General features: G+C 42.4%; 1 protein-coding gene across 1 annotated transcript in view; it reads left to right on the top strand.

Moving 5' to 3' along the window:
- Positions 1 to 21,387, top strand: part of PHLPP1 (PH domain and leucine rich repeat protein phosphatase 1) — a 229,625-nt gene that overhangs the window by 190,076 nt on the left and 18,162 nt on the right. The window contains exons 9-12 of the mRNA XM_074987780.1: positions 3,587 to 3,682; positions 8,033 to 8,188; positions 19,794 to 19,994; positions 21,192 to 21,354. Coding sequence (XP_074843881.1) covers positions 3,587 to 3,682; positions 8,033 to 8,188; positions 19,794 to 19,994; positions 21,192 to 21,354 — 616 coding nt within the window. The remainder of the gene's footprint in view (positions 1 to 3,586; positions 3,683 to 8,032; positions 8,189 to 19,793; positions 19,995 to 21,191; positions 21,355 to 21,387) is intronic.

Below are 21,387 nucleotides of genomic sequence, written 5' to 3'. Positions count from 1 at the left end.
GCTCCTATTATACATAATTGAATCCAGAAAGCACTTGAGCATGCGTTCAAGTAGTTTCCTAAAGAGGGACAAATTAAATTTGTGCAGCTTTTGCGTGCTTGTCCCTCCTGTGTTTGCCACACATGGGTACCCATGCGCCTGAGTCTGAAGAGTTTTAACAAGCAGTGTCTGTTGTCCTGCATGTGCGTAGTTAGCGTGCTTCATGCTTCTGACCAAGGGTATATGAAATGGTGAGGCTAGACATCCTTTTAGTTTCTTCTTACCAGCACGTGGCCTAGGTCGATTCCAGTGCCTCCTTTGCTTTCAGCCCTTCAGAAAACTAGAAGTATGGTTGTAAATAGTTATCCTTTAGTTTACTTCAGTTAGTTTTTAAATGTAGTTTTGCTGCTTAGGACAGGAGATTCCCTCCAAATGGTTGGGAACTGTGGTTTGCACTACAAAAACAATATTTCCTGTTCTAGTTCCTTCTCTGTCAGTGACTTATCGCAACACTGTCTGGGCAAGACGCATTTCAGCAAAGTGCAGCATTTGTTGCTTGTTTCTTTTGAGAACTCAGAGCTTGTGAACTTCATCTTAGAAGGTGTTTGATGGAAAATGAAGCCCATTTTCAGTCTATGCCAGAGAGCACTCCCTGTACATCAGCCTCACCAAATGAGCATTGCCCACTTGGGCACATGTATAGGGAACAGAGCCCGAAGACACTTTTTTCCACAGCTGCATATGAGAACAAGGGACACTCAGACAAAAGGACAGATCCCCTTTGAGGACTGTCCATAAGAGATGTGCTGATTCTCCTCCAAGCCCATCGAGGTTGGACAAACTGTTGTGGACAGACAATAAATAACATAGCTCCTACAAAAAAAAAAACCACTACAATGGAGGCTGAGGTGCATAAGGAGGAGGATCCTCTAGTTCTTCCTGTGATTCCATCTTCAAAGCCTATGGACTCCCATTTACCAGTTCCATCCGCAAGTGCAGCTCTTGACTCAAGGATACTGTTGCATCCTCCCAAAACAGAGAGATGTACTGTCGCCATCAGTGCCAACCGTCAGAACTCCCCTCTTCTCTGGCTTAGTCCTCCTGAGGAACGTAGCTACACTGGAAGATGCTACTGCTAAGAAATTCTAGGAACCATCTTATTTACAACTACTAGGTGGGATGGCCTCATTACTGACCGCTTCACTATTACAAACAGAGCAATTTTGAGATTCAAACAAAAATGATTAAAAAGCTTCTCTTCCATCCCCACAGAGATCTAAGCCCCAGCAGGTGAGATAGGGTTTTTAATATCACCTCCTTAGGAACCAGGGGTTCCTCATGCCATGGGGTCCCCTTCAAGCTGCTACTCCCTCTTTCTCATCTTCCTGTGGACCATGGGCTCCCTATTCCTCGTATCCAGAACCGCCCCCCCCACCAAGGAGTTTCCTCCCCATAGCTCTGACAGCTGGTTCCATCAGTGTATCAGGAGGAAAATGTTGAACAGGGAAAGCAGTTATCAGGGCTTCTGGTGGGCATCTCCTCTTCCCTGGATGAGACTGTCTTACCTTCTTTCTTCTCTCCTCTAGATTGCCATAGGCAATAATACCAGGACTTAATATAAAGAAGGGCCAGTGACCATATATTGCTGGAGGAAAGTCCTGGACCATACCTCCTGACAGTTGAACATTTTGTAACCTCTAAGTAAGGTGGCTCACTCTGTTAACTAGGCCCTGTTGGAGCTGGTGGCAAGATTTGGTCTGGCATACCCCTGTATCCCGTCCGTTGTGTGTAAGAGGGCTGAGAAGTGCAATTTTGTTCAAGCAAAATAATCTTAATTCCTATTCTTCCATTCTCCTCTCAACTCCCTAATGGTAAAGGCTGACACACAACCTAATAGTTCTAAATACGTAAGAACCACCCCTTCGGAGACAGTCTCTGACAGGACCTGCTGAGGAGAAATGTCTTCTCTGGAGTTTTGCATTTTCCACGTGGCCAGTTACCTGGCCTTCCTAGCCAAATATGACTGACTACTCTAGGCGTGTAGCCTTTCAAAACAAGCTTTCTTTGGGGGACCAAGAGCCAAGTTTCTCTCCTCTCTAGAAGACAGCAAGCAGGTAGTGAAAACAGCTCTTCAGGATGCAGTTGGTCACTGGCATTTCTATGCGAAGGGATTTCTGGTTGCAATCCTTGTGCTTCCCCCAAGAGATGTAGAATATATCAAAGATCTTTTCTTTGCATCCAATGTCTTTTTAACACAAACAACTCTTTCCACTCATTAAAGGACTCATGGCCTGTTCTCTGCCCTTTGATGATCAACACACCAGCCCCATGGAGAAAGCACTAGACACAGACCAGTGAACCAAGACTGCCAATCCCTCCTCATGCATCTTACTGCCAGCATTCTGCCGAGCTTCCCAGCAAACGTTAGATGGCTGAGACACTGCTACCTAGTCCTCCTCTGCCACCATGACAGTGGTGCATTCCCAGCCCACTGCTTGGAGCCATTTTTGACATTTTAGTCAGGCCAATGGCTGCTGCTTGTTCAAGTCTATAAATGTATGTGCATGGTGTACCTGAGGACAAAGAACTTCCAGTTGCAGTGAGTAACCTCCACTTAAGTGCCATTAACTTCGCAAAAAACAGCTTAAAGCACTTCTAAGCTACTGAGCATTTAAATGGCAGCACAGTAGTGAACGAGCTAGCCTGGGGCTGTGACCATCAGTTTTTAGATGTGCAAGACCATAAATCAGTGTAATTGGGTATCTTAGTCAGTGTACTTGCAAGAGGAGGTATGATTTACTGAAGAGTGCTGTTGTGTAATGCTTTTTTCTCCACTTCTTACAAATCCTGTTGAGGAATGTTTGATTTTGCAATTGTCAGACATTTTTTGACTACTTCATTTTTTGTGTTTGTATAATAAATTGGCGTACAATTAAGAAATGGGGCCTCTTCCTTTTTTTTTCTAGAAGATTGCGTTTGATTAATTTGGTATTGGTGATTATATTTTTAAGGTAATTGATTTTTAGTAAAACTATGGGCTTAGTTTCTGCTGGTTTTTTTGGGTTAAGGGCCATTAACTGAATAAATGCAAAAACGATTCGAGCACACTAATGAGAAGGGAGAAGTTGGGGGGGGGTTTAGTCAAAATTTTTGCTTTCTAATTGTAAATTCTGCATGCAGCTACCTTACATGCCTAGTGCTTATCTGAGCATTCAAGTGCTCAAGTGGGTGTGTTTTAAATCTGTTTCTCCTTGTCATATCCTTTTACAGTTGCCAAGAGGACAGTATTCATTGTATTAATATGCCCAGCTGCCCCTTTCTGCCCACTTCCAGTGCTGAGTTTAAAAACTTACCTCTTTTCCCCTAAATATTTAGTGAATTAAAATAATTGACTGCTTTCTTTTCTTTCATCAAAATCTTAGCATACTCAGTATTTTCTCAGTGGTGAGAGGATCTGCATTTCCCATTGGATCTGTATGTGCAACGGGGGGGCTGGGGTGTGCGTGCGCGCGCCTGAACATGTGCACAAACAGAGGAGTTTGTGGTTGTGTTAGTAGTAGTCCTTAAAGCGTAGCACTTGGTTTCATTGCTGTATTCATCCCCATAGAAACCACCTGGAAAGCCTGCCTGAGTGGGTTTGTGACAGCAGGAAGCTAGAAGTTTTGGATGTTGGCCACAATCAGCTATGTGAACTGCCTGCCCGGTGAGTCCTTTGGACCAGATTATGCAACCTGGGACAGGATATGCCATTCAAAAATAATTGCTGGTTCAGTGTTCAGTATGTTCCATTGACTAACAAGCTTGCTTTATCTTGTATGGATTTTATTTTTACCTTATGGGGTGTCATCATGCCATAAGCTTCAGCACTGCCTTTCTTCTTTACTTTGAGGTAGAAACAGTGCCTTTGAACTCCAGACAGAAGTTCTGAAGCTGTCTGTGCAGCTATTCAGAGAGGAAATGTTATTAAATATTTACAGCCATAACTTGGCACATTGCATAATAGATTTCAAAGCGATAACTTAATTCTGTTCACCTACAGGCCCCAAACAAGTGTCCCTGGGGCAAAGTACTGAACTAACATAGAACAATCCACACCCTATGGATGTTGCCCACCTAAGATGTAACAAGACTCAACAAGTAGTTGAAACAAAGGGCTGAGACTGCTCTAGGTTTATAGAGTGAGTTGTTGGACAGGAAGCAGGAATCTTGGAAAAGAAGATGGACCGTGACCCCTGAAGTTAAGGATATACATATAAATGATAAGGAAGAATAGAAAGATCTTAATATATTCATACGTGTTTTAAAAATAGCACCTTGAGACAGAAGCAATTAGATGGTAAACTAATGGAGGTCAGTTTGGAACTCCCAGTGAAAAATGGGTTTTGAGGAGCAGTTTGAGAAACAGCTAAAACGTGAGTTGTTGAGGGTGAGTGTAAGTTCCTGTAAGTTGTGCATTTGTGCAGGTGCTCAAGAGATTCAGATGTCACCAAGCAGGTTAGCAGAGCATCCACAGCTAGTTTTGTGTTTCTACTGGTGGTGCATATGCCTTGGGGCACATAACAGCATTTATGTTTTGCCTGGATGAAGATTTGTGGGAACATTGTTCAAAGGAAGCATGTTGTACTTGGCACAGGGAGCAGCACGGAAAAAGACTGAGTGTAGAGACACAGGCCAAACAGAGAGTGGATGAAGTGGTGGTTGGGGAGAAATGAGGTGCAATGCATAAAAGTGAAGATAAGTTCAGACTTTGTGTGGAAAAGAGAGGAAGTTGCTTTCATTCACATGAGAACTGTAGTGTAAACCAAGGACTTGGCATTAGGAATGAAGAATGGAAAGTAAAGGCAGAATTAATTTGGGAATATCAGCTGATAGGAATGATAGATGATGACTTGAGCAACTGAGCAGGCTAACATACATCTGTCAGTTCTCTACGTATCAGGTAAATCTGCATTACTCAAAAGGAAACCAAGTTCAGTTACCTTTCACTTGTATTGTACAACAGCAAAAGCTGTCAGGGCACAAACAGGGCATCTTTGGAGATGAACGGCTGAAACTATAAGGTCCAAAGCACAATCAATGTGCATCTTCTCTCATCTTTCCATCAAACAGGAAGTGTCTTAAACTTCAACAGCTATTTCTGGTAGCATGTGCTTAGATACTTAACACTATGGCTACATCTACACTTACCTTGAAGGTCAACAGTTGCTACGCAATTTTTGGTATGCCAATTGCGTACCAAAATCCACTTTGCAGCCGTCAACTTTTTTGTGCCTGTCTTCACAACAGAAGATTGACCCTCCCATCAACCTTCCTTAATCCTCACGGCTCACAAGGAGTTCCGGGTTTGACCCAGAATCATCAGCCTTCTACGGTAAACGTAGATGTAGCCTTAGTGTACACCAGGCAAAGTAAGTTGACTGCAGATACACAATTCTAGCTATGTCAGTTGCATAGCTAGAATCAAGGTATCTGCACTCTACTTTCCTGGCCATCCTTACTGAAGAGGGTCAATGAGAGAGTTTCTCCCATCAACCTCCCTTACTTCTTGCATATCATGAGGAGTACAGCGTTCAGCTGCAACTCCTGAGAGGTTGATTTTGTGTGTCCCTACCAGACATGTGCAATTAAACCCTGCCAGGTCAACCCTGAGCATATTGATCTTCCAGGCTAGTGTAAAGAGAGCCTGAGTGATACCTACCTTGTTGATGGGCCTTTCCTCGTACATCCGTCAACACAATCAACAAAGTCCTCTTAGGTATAAATGTGTTTGAAGCATTTCCCTCCCAAGCCCCAATCTCCTTTTTGTCCCTAAAGGAAGCCTGCTTGATCAAGCTTGGACAGTAGTGCCAGGACATGCTAAGTGGATGAAGCACTCACTGAAGTGTAGTACCATAAAAAATAAGTTTCCATACTTACATAAATAAAGATCTAGACTAGTCCTTTTCTGACAGCCACCCAATTGGAATAAACTGCACTAGGTTGTAGTTGCACTTACCTTTTATAGCTGAGGTGTTTGTCCTTCAAGTCAGAGATGACATAGGCAAGGCAGTGCATACAAAAAAGCTGTGGTCTCAGTGTTCCCCCTGCCTCCCTCACATACTGGGATGACCAGCTCCTGGGTTATCAGGTAGCTCAAGAAGCAAGCCAAAAGATTCCATTTTAGTTTCTCCAAAATTGAGTTTTTCTTTTTAATTTAGCTTCCATCAAAAACTTGAATTTATTTTAATATTTCATCCTGATTTGGTTTCCCTCTTTCCCCCCACAGGAGCTAATTTTTTTTTTTGGGACAGCTTTAGTTATTAATAAAAATGTCTGATCTTGTCCACATTGATTATGCCTATGAGAAACGAAAAATAGAAGGGAAATTCCGTAATTCTTTTTTCTGTCACAGGGGGCATTTTTAAATAAATTGAGTTAAAGCAAATCAAAACCACCGAAATAAATCATCTCAACAATATATGTCAGGTACTTATTGCTGAATTGTCTTGGCCTGGGAAAGTGGTGACATTAATTTGTATTGATTTATATAATGCAATCCTGAACTGTTGATACTGGCGCTCACTTGCAGTGTCTTACAGTCTCAGTCAAGGGAAAAGCCAGCATGCTTAATTATTTTGATGCACTTCCCCAGTGACCTACAATAATAGGAGGCGCATTGCGGGGTGGGAGAGGAGGACAGGATTCTTTGCTAGCACATGGATCTTGTGCGAGGGGGAGAGACATGATGCTGAGTAATATGTGACTCCACTTGAAAGCAAGGTCAGCAAGGGTCATCTTTTGATTAAAATGTATATTTACCGTGTCCAAGACAGTTGGCAGAAGAATAGTCTTATTTCCTTTATTTCTTCATGTTTAAAATTGAAATGTGATCAGATGATATCAGGCTTTTTATGACCATATTTAAATTCCTTTAACACTTTCCATAGGCACAATTAGTGGTTTTGGCTTAGAGATTATCAAAACAAGTCTCCTTTTCTTCCCTCTTCCCACTCCCAGCCCAAAAAGAGGTGGTCAGGGAAGCTTTCAGCCATCCACAGCTTGTAAAAGCTCAAGATAAAAAGCGGATTAGATAAATTGCATTCCCTGTAGGACTGAAAAGGAGTCTTTGTTTGCCTGGTATTAACAAGAAGAAAAATGAATGTGGGAGAGGAAACACATTGGATTGAGTCAGCACATGAGCATAGTACTACTACTACTACTTTTCCAGGGCAGTTGGTGATAACTTACTTTTTGAATCCTTGATTACCTGGAGAGATCCCACAAGTGTGAATTTGTGAAGTCATTGTTGGTAACGAGAGATGCACTGTGGAGTGAGCTGATAACCCTTCCATGCCCCCACTAAATCTCTTGACATTTATCCTTTTTTTAAGAGGTTGAGGGGACATGGGGAGACATTAGAAGACCTTGTGTACAGTAAACACTCGAAATACACAGCTTCAAGTTGTGCATAACTCTCTTTAATGTAAGCTAAGCACAACTTGAAGCTGCTGTGCAGGTGTCAGCCTGCCTAGCTACCTGTAGCTACAGGTAGCTAGGTAGGCTAAGACCCCCTTCTCCCTGCCTTCCCCCAGCTGCACAGCTGTTAGACCGATAGCAGCGCCAGTGGGGGAAGGCAGAGAGAACCAGCCAGGAAACTGACCAGCCACGGTGAGCTGGTCAGTTTCCCGGGTCCTGAAAGTGGCAGGGAGCTAGGAACCAAGCAGCAGCCTGGTTCCCACCTGCCCTGGCTGGCAGCAACTGGGAAGTTGACCAGACGTGAATTGGTTAGTTTCCTGGATTCTGCAAGCAGTGGAGAGATGAGAACAAGGATGCAGCCTGGTTCCCATCTCCTCCCTCCCTCCCTCCCCGACTTGCACAAAAGTTTTAGTTACATGGGGGTTGCAGGAGTTCAACCCCCACATAACTTGAGGGTTTACTGTATTATTAAAACCACTATTCTGCTAATCAGTTTAATAAGTACTTCTGGAAACAAGTTTTGGGTCGCCTTTCAAGTGGTAGTTCTTGGTGTGTCTTATCTAATTTAGATTTACTTACTTTTATGACATTTTTCCAGGTTGTTTTGCAATAGTAGTTTGCGTAAGCTGCTGGCAGGACACAACCAATTAGGAAGGCTACCAGAAAGGTTTGAACGAACACAACTAGAGGTCCTGGATGTGCAACACAACCAGATCCTTGAGCTCCCATCAAACCTTCTTCTGAAAGCTGACAGGTAACTAAAACAAATAATCTTTTTACATGAAAAACCTGTCTCATGTTATTTCTTAGTTCAACTGGGTAATTTGAGGGTTCCTTAACTTGAAAATTGAGCCTTTTGTATTAAGAAGAGGTGTCCTGTCTAACCCACTAAAACAGAAATAACTTTTTATTCTGGTTTTGTGCTGTCATATGCTTATTTTTTCTGTCCTTGAGCCTGTACTGTACACCTACATTTTGAAATCTAGCTACAAAATAGGATACATGCCTCTTTTTGCTATACATGCCCAAATATGTTGTTGGCAATTTCTAATTTAAGCATTTTAACAGAATGAGTGCAGAAGCTTCTTTCTGAATCACAAGCCAAAATGTATTAGTTCCTTTCAAACAAAATAAAGCCTGTCACATAAGATTGTCAAAGTAACTGACAGTGGTTTCTTAGGTTCATGCTTATGAAGCGTTCATGCCTTTTGAATGTTACTGATTTGGTGATATCACTAACTTTGATTTTTACTTTCATTTCTATACTGAATTTCACATACCTTGGAGTCTTGTAATTTTGTCTATGATCTAAAGATGTCTACTTTAAAATGTACTTGAATTTATGTATGGTCTGGAAGTATGAAGTATTAAAATGTTTTCATAGCATCTGAGTGAGGCAGGCTTAGAGGACTTGGGTGGGACTACCTTGCTTAGCTTTTCATATTTCCTGTACCTTAATGCATGAACAGTGGTGATAGGCTTATTGTTGTCATAGTGCTGCATGTAACTTGACATACAATGCTATTTAGTTGTTTGGGTTTTTTAACTATAAAGGTACACCACTGGCTCTGCTTTGGTGGGAAGTGGAACTGTTAATCTTAGTCATTATTTAGACATGACTTATCGCTAAAATATTGGTATTGAGACAGTAGGAGGGATACCCTTACTTTGTGCTATAAATCTTTTTATACAGGCAACATCAGGATTTCCCTGTTATATCTTCATTTCCAAGGTTTCTTCTGTGAGTGTTTATAATCCTACAGGTTTTGTCAGAGGAGGGAGTTTGCATATAAATTCCAAAGTTCTTCAGTAATTTGCTGTGGGAAAACTGTCCTTCAGATTAAAATTTGTAATTCCACAAGGTTAATTTTTATTAAGGAGGGGTTTTCTTCTGTTTGAGTTATCCAAGTATAGAACTTTGTTCTTCATGGTTTTAAGGAATCTTTCACGTGTTTTTGTGCTGGGAGCCAAAACTCAGTGTTGATTTCAAAATAGAAATTATTACAGTACATCTTCTATATTCAATCCTGTGTACATGCCAGGTTTGCTCAGTTTATTACAGTGTACTTTTTATTATGGTTGAAATTTAAAGCCACCAGACGTACAATTCAAGCAGGTTACGAAACTTAACAATATGGCTGCCCCAGCAACTGTAACTTATTGCAGTAAATTTAGCAGTCCATATAGTAAAGCAAAATATTACCTGTGTGCAAGAGGACAGATTTGTAGTTGTTGATACAGAACAACTACTTTAACTTTGACTTTTGTGCATATAAAATCTGCACCATAGCATTACATGAACATAGAGCCTGATTCTGCACACGTTTTCATATGTGCTCAAAGAATAGATCCCCTTTATTAAAAAGAAAACAAATAGGGAATATATATTATTACTCAAGAATTTTTAAAAAGGAAAGATAATATACTCAAACAAGGAAAGCCCAAAAAAAAAAAAAGGGGGGGGGGGGGGAAGTAGAAGTTTCAGAAAACTAGGCACATCTAGAAAGAGGGCACTAGAGAAGTAATCCTTTTCTAAGTTAGTTACCATCTGTTAGTCGAAAATGCCGATTAGTGCAATTTTGCAGAAAGACAGAGAAGCTGCCTGTGGAGATTGTTTGTTTATTTATTTAAATTAAATAATAATATTTTTGTAATTTATTTTAAGGTGTCCTTGTTATGGAACACTCAAAAGAAAATTCAGAATTTAAAGTAAAAAATCATATGACCAATTCCAAATGTTCTCTTCTTTTATGTGCTAATATCAGCATTAGGTCCCTTAAATGCTCTGCTACCTAGATATCCCAGTGCATTGTAAAGGAATATGAAAAATAGTTCCCAACTCTCCTTTACATACTAGTAATGTAAAATATTGTTGCCTTCTCTAGTCAGAGCTTTTTCCTATCACCTTTGCAGCTCCACTCATTTATGTAGACCTGTCTTGGGTGTGCGTTACCATGTCATCTAACCCTACTCACAAAAGATATAGATGACAGTAAAAGTGACACACTGACTAATCTACTAGTGCTGCAACTGTGGCAATTATCGATGGAAAAACTCGATACTGCACATATGTTGAGGGATTTGAAGTACTAGCACGATCCTATGTGTTCTCTAAGATGGTGCTATATTTTGTATTGGTGCATGATTTCAAAAAGTGACCCTTTATCAAAGGTGACTTACCTCAACAAGCACTGAATGTTTTACCCCAGAGGAAACTTTGCACTCTGTCAAAGCTCCAGAATTCCTCTCTCTCCCCCAGCGATTTAGTTTTTTCTCTCTGTTGTTAATTCATGTGGTGGTAATGCTCAGTCCAGTCATTGAGGCAGTTTTGTGTAGTGTTGTGACTTTTTCTGCTATGATTTCATGTCAATGTGAAAGGAGGGTGACATCATCAGCAAAATCAATATCTCCTAAATGTTTAAAAAGTGTTCACTGAATGCCCCATTGATGGCCATCTGTTGCCCTGCTCATAATCCAGCCCATTGCGATCAAGAACAGGAACATTAACAAGGGAAAGACGGAGAACGACTATCAACCAATCCAACAAACAACCATCACACTGGGCTGGGATGACGTGGAACCTGTGGAGCAGTTTACCTCTTTGGGGAGTATTATGAGTGGAGACAGAGAAACAGAGAAGGATATCAATGGCAGGGTAGGGAAAAGTACCAGAAGTGTAGCTGTGTTACTCTGTGTCTGCAAAAGCAATGAGCAGTCCTGTGGCACCTTATATACTGACAGAATTCTTGGAGCATAAGCTTTTGTGGGCAAAAAGCATCTGATGAAGTGGATCTTTGCCCACAAAAGCTTATGCTTCAAAAAATATTAGTCTCTAAATTGCCACAAAACTTCTAGTTTTTGAGGGCAGGGAAAGCAATAGCTTCATTCAAGACTGTCCCATTTGGAGTTCACAAATAATATATGCGAAGATGAAACTGCAAATCTACAACACATGTGAAGTGTGTGCTCTTGTATGGAAGAGAGACGTGGTGTATTAAAGAGTCTTCAGATCACAAGCTACAGATGCCTGAGGTACATCCTTCACATCAAATGGCAAGACTTTGTCACAAACGAGGAGCTTTGGAACAGAGCAGGACAAGAACCACCTACCATTCAAATCAAGAGAAGAAAGTAGGGATGGCTAGACCACACTCTCAGAAAACCATCCTCCAGCATAGGTTGTCAAGCTTTCATATGGAATCTGCAAGGAAAACACGGAAGAGGAAGACCTTGGACAATGTGGAGGAGTTCTACTGAGAGTGAAGGACAACTGGGGTACTGCTAGGGTCAGCTAGAAGTTTTGTCCTGAGACAGAGTGAAGTGGAGGAGTCTTGCAAACCATCTGTGCTCCCCTTGGAGTACAAGGGTTCAAGTCAAGTAATTGATGTTTACTTGCTATTGTTTTCTGGTGTGGACAAGGATTGCTGAATCAAGTTCTTCTGGTGATGCTGTACGTTTTCATGTGTTTGTGGTGTCGTGTGTGGGCAGAGTCTTAAAGGGAAGTAATTAAGTTTGTCAAGCAAAAAGCCTAGTCCATTCTGGTTCCATCAAGTAGTGATATGACTGGGATATTTGCAGACACGAAACAGTTTTGAAGACAGGTGGTAGAAAGATGGCAATGCTTGTTATCTACAAGGGGGTTTTCTACATTGGCAAGTGACTGTGTTGTAACTTTCTCACTCAGTGATGTGAGGGCACACACAGCAAGTCACTGTGCTTTAAAGCACCAACACAAACAGGCTCCCAGCACTGGGAGTCCTCCTAGAGCTGTTAGTTACTCCCCTCATGGAGGTGGTTAACATAAAATGCTGGGAGAGCTCTATTCCAGTGCCATGGCCACAGCCACACTGCTGCATTAAAGCAGACAATGTAGACAAAGCCTCAGTAAATTCCCAGCACTCTGGCAACAGGGCATGCTGGACCGTAAAATATATCTCACATGATAGCTGGCAGTGCCACACCCATGTGGGAAGCTTAGGAGGGATGAACCTTAAGGACTCAGGCTATCACTACACTGTCATTTGTCCCAGTAAGAACTCATGTTGCTTCAGGGTATGAAAATCTCTCTCTCTCTCGCACGCACACAACACAGCGTAAATTACACTGACTGAAGTGCTGATGTGTACAGTGCTGTGTTAGGGGAAGAGCTGCTCTTGCTAGCTACTGGCAATTATGGGGGATAGATAAATTAAGTTGACAGAAAAGCTCTTTTCCATGGACTTCAGGTGGCTACGTTACAGAGTTTACAGTGAAGTAGTTGTCAGTTCTGTAGTATAACCTTAGCCTTAGTGTAGCCTTGGGTAGGCCCAGCCATTTTAATCAGCATGATGGAAATTTATCTGCAAATGCTTATAAACTCATTTTCTGTGCAGCTGCTTTAGAATTAATGTTGTACATTGCATCTGTTCATTAATCCCTCTGCTCTGAGTATATTGTCCTTTCATGGTGTTAAAAATGGCTCATGGAGGGTTCTTTTTTTATGGATGCTTCAGTGTCTCAATCAACATCAGTTTGGAATGACAGCTTCTAAAAGGAAATATTGATGAGCGGTGAAATGTTTCTCAGTTTCATTTCAAGTTTTCTGGACACACATACTCCAAAAATCCCCCAGGTGTACTTTCAGATTATTATGTGATAGTCATCCAGACAAAGGCTGTATCTTGCTTTTAAAGTGGATGTATTTGATGATCTAAGTCCGTGGTGTCCAGCGTGTTAGCCGCTAGCCATTTGTGGCTGTTTGGCCAGTTGAGTGTGTGCAGTTGGCTTGAACAATGAAAATATTTTCAGAATATGGCTGGTGTGCTTCAGAATTGGTTGGAGACTACGGATCTAAGTTATAGATGTGGGAAGGAAAGAGGAAATGAAAAGCACAGGCTCTGATCTCCTCAGCATAAATGTGGAAACTGTAATTATGTACACAATTTTTTTTTAACCAAACTGTTGTACTAAGGGAAGGAGACTAGAACAATGAGCATAGATGCGAGGTTGGGGTGGGGAGGGACCGAGCCAGCGTTCTGTTTGGCACAGAGGAGACCAGTTTGTGGGATCACTTAACAGTGGGAAGTGCAGTGTAGGAGAGTCAAAGCAGAGGCCCAGGGGTCAGGACTCAGGCTTTTGTTCCTGGCTCAGCCACGTGCAGCTGATAGAAGAATTTTCAGTGGAACGCTCTCTTCCATTTGAAAATGCTGTTTGTTTTTTCAGAATCAAAATGTTTCCTCAGAATACATCTGTATTAGCAATATTGATGAGGAAAAAATCTTGGATTTTTCTCATTTCATTGTGGTGATATATAAACATTTTGCTGTCCATTTTTCTTTCCTTTTGACTTGTATATCAAACTAATTTAATAGACAATAAATACATTTATACAATTTATTTTATATATATTTTCATATTATTGAAAAAAATTACCTTAGAAGGATCACCTTTTTGCTTTGTGGTAAATTTTAAAAATGCCACTTTCTCATGGAACAAAACTGACTTAACCAGCTCTCCTGCCATAGATTGCTGTGTAAAAATAGCTTATCCTCTCTGCTTTGTTTTCTGTATAGCTTATTTTGGATTCATTAAGGCATTGCAAATTATAAGAAGTAACATAAAAGAGCAGGTTACCCCTTCACACCAGTAGCACATGGTCCCTCTAAAAGCATACAACAGCTCTCCTCCATTGCACATTCCATATTCCCATGGAATTCATTGTCTGCTCCAGGCCCTGTAAATACACGTGCCTAGCATTGTGCCCTGAAAGTCACTAGGACTATTCTGAACCAGGCAGTCAGGCTGAGACTAGTTCCCAAAAGGCTCTACTGCCAGACCTCTCTTCCGTATCGAAGGAATCAATCTTGAGTGGCTCTATTAATTAAAACTGTAATAACACAGCACAAGGAACTCGGTGATTGCTCCATGGCTCAAACATTTTCAAAACCAGACATTCAATAGTGCTGATGACAGGGTTGTTCAGGCTTTGTAAATGTTAATAAATCACAGCACCTAATTCAAGAATTTATTTGGTCATACTTAAGAGACAGTGGAGGAAAAGAGAAGACAAAAACAATGATGTTGCCAACAGAAGCTGTTACATTTTAGCATTTGGTGTGCCTTCTTGTGAATCAATAAAGTGAAATGTGGTTGGTTCAGGATGCTTGTACTTTGTCCGTTCAAAGCACGATTACAATGTACTTTTGTTTGCAAAAGGATGAAATCAAGAGAATGGGGAGGAGTTTTTTGTTTACATTTAAAAAAAAAAAAAAAACTTTACAATGGCATGTTTTTTCCCATCAAGTCATGCAGCTGCTCTGAATTCCAAATGAGCCCCATGATTAAGCTTGGCTTCTCTGGAATCTGTAAATTAGCTAACCTAGGCTACATCTACACTACGAGATAAATTTGGACTTAAGGCATTTAGCTTGATATTAAAATTTCAATTTCCAGGGACCACTCTGCACCCAGCTGTCCCTGTGGCTGGAATCAAACCCTTCCCCCCTCATCTCACACATCTGCCAGGCTCTGCAGACTCTGTTACCGCAAACCAGCATGCGCAGCACAGGTGGGTTTGCCCGTCTGTACGTGGCCTTTTTTCCCTGATGAGGGCGGCACCTGTGACTGCCGAGAAACTTTTTAACCCTGACCCAGCAGACGGCTGGGAAACCCCACCACCAACACCCCGCCACCCGGGCCACCAGCATTTCCCCCCCCGCCCAATTTACAGGGATCTCTTTGCACCCAGCTGTCCATATGGCTGGAATCAATCCCTTCCCCACCCTTTTCCCCCTCGCCATGTGACCTCCAGGCTCTGTGGTTCTTGCTACTTATGGAGGATTGCTCCAGGAGCAGGCAAAAAAAAGTTTTTCCCCTGCTCCAAGACAACAGACAGCTTACCCTTCTTTGTACCCTCCTCCCAACCCCAGTGCCCCCAAAAGTGGACCATAGCTTACCAGGCCCACAAAAAAATGTTCTGGATAAATGGTGGTAAATAATGGCTTGTGGAATCCACTTGTGGAATGGCTCCTTGAATGCCATCCTTAATAAGCCTTAAGTGGCCTTGCAAAAAGAAACTTTCCCTGATAATAGAGACAGAGGCTCATTCATTCCATGGGCATATACTTAGTGTGAATTGTATCTCAACTGTGACCTTCATTTTCCAGCTGTCATGCCCAGCATGGGAGACAGGCTGAGGAAGTGCAAAATGTGCAAGCAGGACCTGATTCTGCAGCACGTGGAGTGGTCCAGAAACCAGTGACACAAAAAGGAAGACAGCAGAGTGGCGACAGAGTATGCTTGACTTCCAGAGAGAGCAAGCAGGAAAGCAGATGGAAAATGTGACACAGCTCATAACAGCAGTGAGCACACAAACGGAGATCCTGTGCTCCATGCTGGAGCTGCAGAGGGGCTCCCAGTGCAGCGGTTGGGAGTCACCTGAAGACAGGTTGCCTACCCCTCCTCTGTTGTCATTGTCCATGAATGGCGGGGGGAGCGGGGAAGGGTAGCTTGCCACTACAGCCTCAAGGGCCACTGCAAAAGGCTACTCCACCAACCTTGGCCACACTTCTTTACCCTGCTGCTTGAATCTTCTCCTCCTCCCAAAATAAACTTGTTCTTTTGAGCTTGGTGTGATGTTTGTTGCATGCTCAAGCAATAGGGTGTACAAATCGTTGCTGGGAATAGGGCGTGGGTGGGGATGATTGATAGCACAGCTGCCTGCCGCTACGCCAAGGTTGGCAAGAGGACTCATGGCAGAGGCACCCAGGGTTGCACAGCTGCCCCCTTTTTTAAAAAGAAAAAACCCTCCCTCCACATCCATTCTTCTGCGTGCAACTTAACCCCTCCCTCCAAGTAAAATCATTTGTGTAAGATGTGGTCTGATTGGTTCACATTTGGTGGACAGCACAAATGTGTTCGAGTGGGGGTTGGATGTTGTTGCAGAAGAGAAATACATTGCCACAATATGTGTGGCAGATCATTCATGAGGCTATTTTTTAAAGCCTCCCTGATTGCTGTTGCCTCTGCATGGTTATTCGTGAATGGCCATGTAGGCTGCTGTGAGTAAGCCCTGCCTATGTCCTCAGCCTCAATATTCCAGGCATTCAGGAAATTCTCCCACCTGGATATACAAGTGTTACACAAAATAATGCACGCTGTTGTCACAGTGGGTACGTTAGTTTCCTAAAAGTCCAAAGTGGTCAATAAGCATCTGAACCTCGCTTTTAAATGGCCAAAGGTGCATTCAACCGCCATTCTGCACTTGCTGAGACTTTGACTGAAGCTTTTCTTGCTGTGGTCCAAGGCTCCTGTGTAGGGTTTCATAAGGCAAGGGAGCAGAGGGTAATCAGGATCACCCAATATTATAATAGGCCTCTCCACGTTGCCAATCATGATTTTTCCGGTCTGAGAAAAAAGTCCCATCTGTGAGCATTCTGTACAACCCAGAATTTCTTCAGATGCCAGCGTCGTGGACCTTTCCCAACCATCCCACTTTGATGTTGGTGAAACAACCTTTGTGATCTACCAATGCCTGCAGTACCATGAAGAAGTACCCCTTTCTGTTTATATACTCAGGCTACGTCTACACGTGAAGCCTACTTTGAAGTAGCTTATTTCGATGTAGCGACATCGAAATAGACTATTTCGATGAATAACATCTACACGTCCTCCAGGGCTGGCAACGTCGATGTTCAGCTTCGACGTTGCACAGCACCACATCAAAATAGGCACAGCGAGGGAACGTCTACATGCCAAAGTAGCACACATCGAAATAAGGGTGCCAGGCACAGCTGCAGACAGGGTCACAGGGCGGACTCAACAGCAAGCCGCTCCCTTACAGGGCCCCTCCCAGACACAGTTGCACTAAACAACACAAGATCCACAGAGCCGACAACTGGTTGCAGACCCTGTGCATGCAGCATGGATCCCCAGCTGCGGCAGCAGCAGCCAGAAGCCCTGGGCTAAGGGCTGCTGCACACGATGAGCATAGAGCCCCGCAGGGGCTGGAGAGAGAGCGTCTCTCAACCCCTCAGCTGATGGCCGCCATGGCAGACCCCGCTATGTCAATGTTGCGGGACGCGCAACGACTACACGGTCCCTACTTCAACGTTGAACGTCGAAGTAGGGCGCTATTCCTATCCCCTCATGGGGTTAGCGGCTTCGACGTCTCGCCGCCTAACATCGATGTTAACTTCGAAATAGCGCCCGACACATGTAGCCGTGACGGGCGCTATTTCGAAGTTAGTGCCTCTACTTCGAAGTAGCGTGCACGTGTAGACACGGCTTCAGAGGCCAGGTGGGCCGGGGTCATGATGGGGGTGTATGTGCCATCTATTGCCCACCACAGTTTGGAAACCCCTGGCCAGCAAAGCCATCCAGTATGGCCTGTGTGTCTCCCAGGGTCACAGTCTTCCTGAAGAGATGTCGACAGATTGCATTGGCTACCTGCATCACCACAGCCCCCTCTGTAGATCTGCCCACCCCAAATTGATTTGCCACTGACAGGTAACTGTCAGGCCTTGCAAACTTCCACAGAGCAATTACCACTTGCTTCCAAACTGTTAAAGCCATGCTCATTCTTGTGTTGCTGCACTTCAGTGTGGGCGCCAGCACAAAAGTGGACTTGCATGTGTGAAAGTTCTGCAGCCACTGCTCCTCCTCCCAGGACATCAAAGCAATGATGCCCAGCCAGTGTGTGCTGGTCTCATGAGTCTAAAACCGCCACTCCACTGTCAGCAATGCATTCAGGACAGCCAGCAGGTGTGAGTTCTTGGACCGCAGTAGAAAGATTTCCACTTCAGAACCTTTGTCGTTGTCATAATAGTCAACCATCATCTCACTTTGTAATAACGCAAAAATTGCATGACAGTCCATGAAGTTGCTGTAACAGCGTGTGCAATGACTTGAAGCATTTGAGGGTCCACGATTGTACTAGCGCTGTCTCCCATTCATTTTTGCATGGTTAGTGGGTGCGCTCAATTCTGGGACAGTACTTGGCATTCTGAGATAGTACCATCAAACACCCACAAGCAACTGGAGCTAGGGCACTTTGGGATAGGTACCCACAATGCATCACTCAAAGTCAAACTTGGATAAGGCAGTGGGGACGTGGAAACTCAACAAACGAAGGGTCAAATTCCAGAAGATTTGTGAACATATCAAGGTTAAATGTAGATGTAGCCTCATTTCAGTTCTTTAGAACTTCTGAGTTTTGTTTTGTTTTAATGGAAAGACTTTTTAATCAGTCAGCCTTCTGTAAGATTTTTCTGTAAATAGGCAAGTTTGAACAGGTTGTGGCTGTGGATGCTCATGGAAATCAGTTTTTCATTAATACACCTTAATGTTTGGTATGAATCCCCATGCAGCTGGATGAACAGGGAAAGATTTTATCAATATTTCACACCTTTCTCTTTAGTCAGTACTGCTTCAGTCAGACACAAATCCTTTATTTTTTTTAATTTGTGTTTATTCCCCTGTTTTCTGGGGACAGGCTTGCTATCTTACTTATCAAATTAGCATCATTTATGTTCTGTTTGTTGAAAATAACTTTGCTGCAGCTGCCATTTTTCAATAATTGACAAGACCAGTCCAGTTTGGTCTCAAGAGACTGTACGCTGTATACTGGCATACCTCACTGTTCATCAAAATGTGTTCATGAAGCCAGTCTCTTTGCAAAGTAAATAGTGGGGTAAATGTTCTTCTATTTATCTTGTAAAATGTGTTACGTTAAGATATTTTTCAAATAAGAATCACTTTGCGAAATATCTTTGATATTAAATATATAGATAGATCTAGAGATCTAGATTTATAAAGATAAATGGACCGTAGATGAAGTTCCTAACATGCACTATGAAACACATTATGCAACAACCATCTGCAACTAAACTGAGACTTTCAGCTCATTCCACGCAGGGCACGAAACACTTGTATAATAGTAACTACTTCTTGTCTCTATTAGTATCTGCCAAATTCTAAAAAATGACACAGAAGTGAAAACTCAATTCCTGAGCCACCCTGCTCTTACTGCGTGGTACACCTTTACCGTTCTTGCATGTCCATATAACCAACATTCCCATGCTGTTTGCAAATGTTTGTACACTATGAAACTCATTATGCAACATAAGAAATATCATCTTTGGTCTAGTGAGTACCAGGAAGTTTTTTTTTAATCCAAGTGTGCACAGTCTTACTGTTTAATCTAACAGTTTAAATGGAAAATTGATATTACATCTATAAAACTCAACTGTTCTCTGGCTACTTCCAGCAATTTGCTACTGTTGAATGTAAACATTCTGTAAATATCTTGCGGTGGAGGTTATAAATGAAGACAGCTGAACAATGTAATAACTCTTAACGACATGTACAATCTTGTTTTGCAGCTTGAGAAGCTTGAATGCCTCTGCCAACAAACTCGAAACACTTCCTCCAGCCACCCTGTCTGAAGAGACCAACAGCATCCTACAGGAACTTTATTTGACCAATAACAACCTCACAGATAAATGTGTGCCCTTGTTAACAGGCCATCCACACCTCAAGATCCTTCATATGGCCTACAATCGGTTACAGAGCTTTCCTGCAAGGTAAGGTAACTTGGTGCTGCTTGCCTCTTAATTAGAAAGGAGACTTAAGAGGGAAGTATGGACTCCGTTTTTATAACAATGTTTTGTTCACAAATTGGAGTGTTGCATTTCTTTAAGCACACATACATGTTTTCTGCACAGTGGTGTTTGTCGATTGCCACTTGAACATGTGTAACTACGTGCACATGTTGTACACAGAAACACGCAAGTTAATTCGTGCATTAGCTCTAGAGATTATGCGCACTTTTTTCAACTCAGGTAAATTAGTGCAACACAGCCAACTCGCATATCACTGCCACATTATAGAAATCAGAAGCTTTTTCCTGCATAGTTATCAAAACTTGGTCACTTTCTACACATACACTGAGGTCTTACTTACCTGGCAGAACTGACCAGAATAGCTGTTCCAGAATAGCTATCCATGTACAGGTTTACTGCAGAATAAGTGTGCCTTTTTCTCCGACATAGTGTTTTGGAGCTGAATTAAGCTAAAACAGAAAAAGTCACTCTGTGGAACAAGTGTCGTCTGTAGGGACAGCTATTGTGGATTATCTGCTGTGCTTTAAATTGACACTCTGCCTTGATCCAGAATTCCTCTTAAATGTGAGCCAAATGTAAGGTTGGGAATGCCACCCAATTCTAGAAGGCACATCATGTCTGTCCGGGTATGGTATTTCACATAGCCAAGCTACTGACCTGGTGCCCATCTCCCGACTCCCTTCAGATTTTTTCCCTCCTCCTTTCAGTGCCAGGAAACTACATACTTCTCCTCTCTGCTGTACTGCTTTTGGGGATTAACACATGGGCGGGGGGGAAATTAGAGTCTGTGTTACTCTGCAGAGACAAACAGAATGGGGGGAACTGAACAAGCATTCAATGAGAGGGTGTGGAAATAGGATGTCAAGGGAAAGGAGTGGGAAGAGCGTTGAACAGGAAAAGAAAAAAACTAATACGAAAAAAGAAACAGATGTGAAAATAGAAATATACACAAGGAATTTTTATCAAGAAATCAATGACACCAAAGAGAACACGTGAGACCTTGTTTCATAACCTTGGTGACGTGATAGGATAGGAGATGCTGATCTCTTACAACACTAAGGGTCTACAATTAAAACAAAAAGTGACCATGCTGTTAAGATAAAAATTTCAAAAGTACATGTAGAAAATGTCCTCATCCTCCTTTCTTTCTTTTCATAGTAAAATGGCCAAGCTTGAGGAGTTGGAAGAAATTGATCTTAGTGGGAACAAACTGAAAGCAATTCCAACAACCATTATGAATTGTAGACGTATGCACACTGTGATCGCTCACTCTAACTGTATTGAAGTCTTCCCAGAAGTAATGCAGCTTGTTGAAATAAAGGTATGGAATGGATGCACTTTAAAAACAGGAAAA

Source organism: Carettochelys insculpta, chromosome 2, assembly GCF_033958435.1.
Source record: "Carettochelys insculpta isolate YL-2023 chromosome 2, ASM3395843v1, whole genome shotgun sequence".
In the NCBI taxonomy this organism is placed as follows: domain Eukaryota; kingdom Metazoa; phylum Chordata; order Testudines; family Carettochelyidae; genus Carettochelys; species Carettochelys insculpta.
The sequence above is the reverse complement of the archived record's forward strand: the minus strand, read 5'-3'. Positions and strand labels throughout refer to the sequence as shown.